Source organism: Sinocyclocheilus anshuiensis, unplaced genomic scaffold (assembly GCF_001515605.1).
Source record: "Sinocyclocheilus anshuiensis isolate Anshui unplaced genomic scaffold, SAMN03320099.WGS_v1.1 scaffold579, whole genome shotgun sequence".
NCBI classification, from domain to species: domain Eukaryota; kingdom Metazoa; phylum Chordata; class Actinopteri; order Cypriniformes; family Cyprinidae; genus Sinocyclocheilus; species Sinocyclocheilus anshuiensis.
Genome location: NW_015551075.1, coordinates 2,073,078 through 2,077,892, shown reverse-complemented (window position 1 = coordinate 2,077,892; position 4,815 = coordinate 2,073,078). Strand labels below are relative to the sequence as shown.

Below are 4,815 nucleotides of genomic sequence, written 5' to 3'. Positions count from 1 at the left end.
GTAAAAAAAAAAACTTTGTTTACTTTATTTTAACAGTTTTACAAATGAGGACATCCACAAATTGAGGTTTTTGCTGATTTTGTCAGGCTTTGCTCACTTTTGGGTACAAATTTGTCCCCAAAATATGGTTAAGTAGGTACACACACACACACACACACACACATACATACTTGTATATATTGTATTCAACATGTGTAATCAATCAGTATTTTAAGTGATTTACATTTTATTTATTTTTATGTAGATCAGTAGTGGATCTTGTACCTCTTGATTTGATATTTTGTTATCTAATGCAATTACACTTACATTGCTGAATAAATATAAAAGCATAACATATAATACAGTTTAAATTGTGTGTGCGTGTGTGTGTGTGTGTAAATTTATATAAAATAGCCTAAACAAATTAATCAAAACCCATTGTTGGTTAACATCAAAAAGCCTTACAGGAATGAATAAATGAAAATGGCTCTGTATGGGCTATTTTATATAAGCTTATGTCAACTATATAGTGAAAGTAGAAAGTACTTCTCATTACTTTTAGGGGTAAGTTTTCTCGTGTTTTAAATGTTATACATTTCTATAATTATATACGTATTTGTGGACTAAAACAATGGTTTGATATTTTTCTTACCTTTAACATTTTTTATTGTTTATTGAAAGGTTTTGTATTTCGTATTTATTTTACTGTGTAAAAAAAAACTATAATGGCAGGTTCCACGGTGACTCTATGTGACAACATGCCTCGCTGCGGGGGGAGCGATCTAGTCGCGTCGCGTCCGGTGTGGGACGCCTAGCGGACTATCAGCTCAGCACATGAACTTCTGTCAGCTCAGTGTTCAGCACGCGTCCCTGCGCGGAGGATATCGCAGAAACTCGCAGGCATTCGCGCTGCATTCAGCCTTAATATCACCCGCCTGAGCGCTGCGCGTCGGCCACACGCCATTCAAATCAACATCAACAGGGCTCGTGCGGTGTTTATTGATTACTGGTGCGGCGCGCGCGCTTAATGGATTAAAATGTGAATCTATGAGTTACTTTGCAGCAAAGGTAAGAGCTGATCGCCTAAATGAACGTCTTTGCGTAGCTTTACACTGAATAAGACGAGTCTTTCAAGAGTAATATCAGCGGGTCTATCGGTTTTTATTTTCAAATGTTTTAATATGAGTCATTTATAAAGCAACTTTGATTTGTCAGACATAACCTGTATGTGCATTTGGTCAGTTGGTCCATCTCTTTGCAGCATCTCATAATGCACTCATCTGATCAAATGAAAGCTGAATTATATGAATATTTGTATATATATATATATATATATATATATATATGACATGCACTGCTGCACAGAAATGATTAGCAGAAACCTATTATACTGCATTCCTACTGCTGTTGCATTATGCATGGGGAGTACCTGAGAAAGAGGCATTTTTTTCACTGTCAAAAATCTCATACCAGACTGACTAGTGTAATTAAGTCAATCAAGAGTACCACTGTCTGGCACTTTCCATCTAAAATCAACAGTCTCATCCGAGGTGAATAATTGAGCATCATTCCTACAGCAGCAGCTCCTGCATGTGATCTGTGGTTAAACACATCTCTGTCTGTCTCTCCTCAGGCTGATATCTGACTGACATCATTCACCAGGCAGCTCTGGAGCAGGATTTTAAAGATGGAGTTCTGGGTTTTGCCAGCATGTCGGATCAGCTTGATGTTGACACTGATATCGTCCACTGGTCGGGTATGATAAATGTCAAATGTTGTTTTCATGAGTTAGTTATTGCTCACCTGAATGCTGTCAATCAGATTTTCTCTACACTGTAATATTCTTGGCTACTGGCTGCTGTACTTTTAGTCCTTCTTACAGCATTGGCTCTACAGTTACATTTAATATATAGGTCATATTCAAACAAACTGTACTGTGATATCATAGTGCGCAGGCCGGGTTATGACTGTGATGTTGCAGCATTGTTTAGCTGACAATGTTTTGAAACTCACATTTGTGCTTGCTAACATGCTATTTTGCCATATATAGTGCAAACTGCAAGTTGTAATCAGACTTAAAGTCAATCATTATGCTTTTTTGCATGTTTATATTGGCTAATCATCATAATGGTGACACAACGCAAGAGTTTATGGCTGTTCGGGCCTTTTTCGAATCCCACAATGCAGTGTGATCTGATCATTTGTAAAGTAATTTGTTGTCCTCTGACAGTAAAATTATGTTGATTTTGCAGTAAAATTTAGAATTTGGGTTTTATTGTTAGAAATGACTGTGAAAGAATTGGCAATAGAGTAAAAAATGTATGAAACAACGTAGACATTTTCTTATATGTAGTGCAAAAATTTATCAAATGTTTATGCTTTTGATATTTGTTTTGTATTATTGGTGTATAATTATAATTGTGCAACTGTGCATTACAAATCAAACTGGACACCATCAAGCCTTTTTTTTTTAAATTGATATTACACTTTTTTTTTATAATCCATATTGCTCAAAAACAAAAATTGTCCCCCCAAAATATTTGATAAACATCTAAAAACAACAATCGTCTGTATCTAACCTTTTGTATTTTGTTTTAATGATTTAGAGTTAGTTTAGTGAGTAGATAAACTGTTTCACTTTTGACCATTTTGAGATTACCAGCTTTAAACAATATTAAAATATTAAGCAAATTCAGTAATTTTATAACATTTTTTAGACTTCTTTATACTTTTACACATTCAAAGTTTGGGGTTGGTGCTATTTTTTAAAATATTTTAAATCAAATAACACTGCGTTTATTTGATTAAAAATTCAGTTTTTAAATATATATATTTTTTAAACAGTTAAAAAATATTTAAAAATGCTATTTATTGCTGTGATGCAAAGCTGAATTTTCAGCATCATTATTCCAGTGTTACATGATCCTACAGAAATCATTCTGATATGCTTATTATCAGTGTTAAAAATGGTTGTGCTACTTAATATTTTTGTGAAAAACAACATCTTTTTCTCAAGATTCTTTGATGAAGTTTAAAAGAACAGTATTTATTTGAATTTGTTTTTTTTTTGTAACAATGTAAAAACCTTTATTTTCATTTTTAGTCAATTTAATACATCCTTGATGAATAAAATGATTAATTTCTAAAAAAAAAAAATTTTTACTGATCCCAAAAAGGAAACTTCATTGTCTGTGATTTAAATTGAAGTGCTTGTAATATATTATCCATCAACTGAGGGTGGCTATCATATCTGCATCTTCCATTAAAACACCATATAGGCTGACCAGTAGTTTTATTGTTAGAGAGTGAGCATTAACTTGCAACGCAGATCAACCTGTGATATATATATGTGTGTGTGTGTATGTATATATATATATATATATATATATATATACAGATCAACTCAAATATGCTTCCCAAACGTCACAGCAACAGACAAGCCCAAATCAGCTCTCTCCTCCAGCCTCTCAAGTCAGCTCATAGTCATGCGCTCCATCACAGGTCCTGAGGGAACTGTTAAACGTTGCCCTTCTCTTTTTGTAAGAAACAGGTTATATATAGAGGGCTGGTGTGGATGTTAATGGAAGAGCTGGCATGGACGTGGACGCCAGCCTAATCCTGTACAATAGGGCCACTCGATAACAGCAATTTACACCGCCGAGCTGCCACCAAAAGTGGCCAAATCTCTTTGTCCTACATGCCGGTACATGAATAACGACAGCTGAAACCCAAGTCCTTCCTTTGTGGAACGAAATGCAAGTGGAAAGACGAAGGAGAGAGCAGGTAGCAGGTAGTGGCATTAGTGCAGCAGTGCACTCAGGGATAGAGTTACAGCCGGGCCACGTTGAGTGCCTTTTCCATGCACGCACCATTTGGCTAGTGTCATTCATTCCCTAGTTTGTACACGAGCTGACGGACAGCAGCAGCTCTGTCTTTTACGTCGTTTTATACCACGTCAGAATTGATCATTTCCATTTCGCTGACTGAAGCAGGTGACTGTGGCCATCTATCTTGGAGAGAGCAGGTTTCTGCTGGAGTCTAAATTGAAATTTGATGTGCATTTATCCAGTCTCCATTAAAGCTCTTTGCAGTAATCTTTCAGAATAATATTTGTTCTATGGACTAAACACTTCGGCTTGATTTATGCGCGCGTGGGAGCCACCGCTGGGACTCCTTAAGAAGCTGTGAGTTTCGGCACTGAAAGCGAAGTGGAGTCTAACAGGTGTTTTCACTACTCTTTCCCCACATCTCCTATTTTCCTGCTTTTCCTATTAGAGAGCGGCTCTGCTCTTTCACCTCCCTCTGGCAGCGCGCTCCTCCTCTTAGAGGCACATACACATCTTTCTCATGAAAGGACTTTGCAGGGTCAGATTGTGTTAGATGTGGGATTTGGTTGGCAGATGTATTTAATTTAGTTTTTTGTTCAGCCTGATAAAATGATAAAACTCATAAGGCCTCAGCTGAATTGGTGTCTGGAGTTCTGTTAGTGTTTTATCTGTGTCTAGTATTAGGCCAGAAACATAGTTTTCCAAATAGGCAGATGTGAATTGCTTAGCAGCGCATTAATGCACAATCTATCTATCTATCTATCTATCTATCTATCTGTCTGTCTGTCTGTCTGTCTGTCTGTCTGTCCATTCTATCTATCGTTCTATCGTTCTTTCATTCTATATATCGTTCTATCGTTCTATCTATCGTTCTATCATTCTGTCTTTCTATCTATAGTTCTATCGTTCTATCGTTCTATCTATCGTTCTATCTATCATTCTATCGTTCTATCGTTCTATCGTTCTATCGTTCTATCTATCATTCTATCATTCTATCTATCTTTCTATC

At 36.2% G+C, this 4,815-nt stretch overlaps 1 protein-coding gene across 1 annotated transcript in view; it reads left to right on the top strand.

Annotated features, from left to right (window-relative positions):
• Positions 1–848: 848 nt before the first annotated feature.
• LOC107662271 (ADAMTS-like protein 3) overlaps positions 849–4,815 on the top strand; it is a 213,640-nt gene continuing 209,673 nt past the window's right edge. Inside the window, exons 1-2 of the mRNA XM_016452223.1 lie at positions 849–1,047; positions 1,613–1,735. Of these exons, the coding sequence (XP_016307709.1) occupies positions 1,667–1,735 (69 nt within the window). The 5' untranslated portion in view covers positions 849–1,047; positions 1,613–1,666. The remainder of the gene's footprint in view (positions 1,048–1,612; positions 1,736–4,815) is intronic.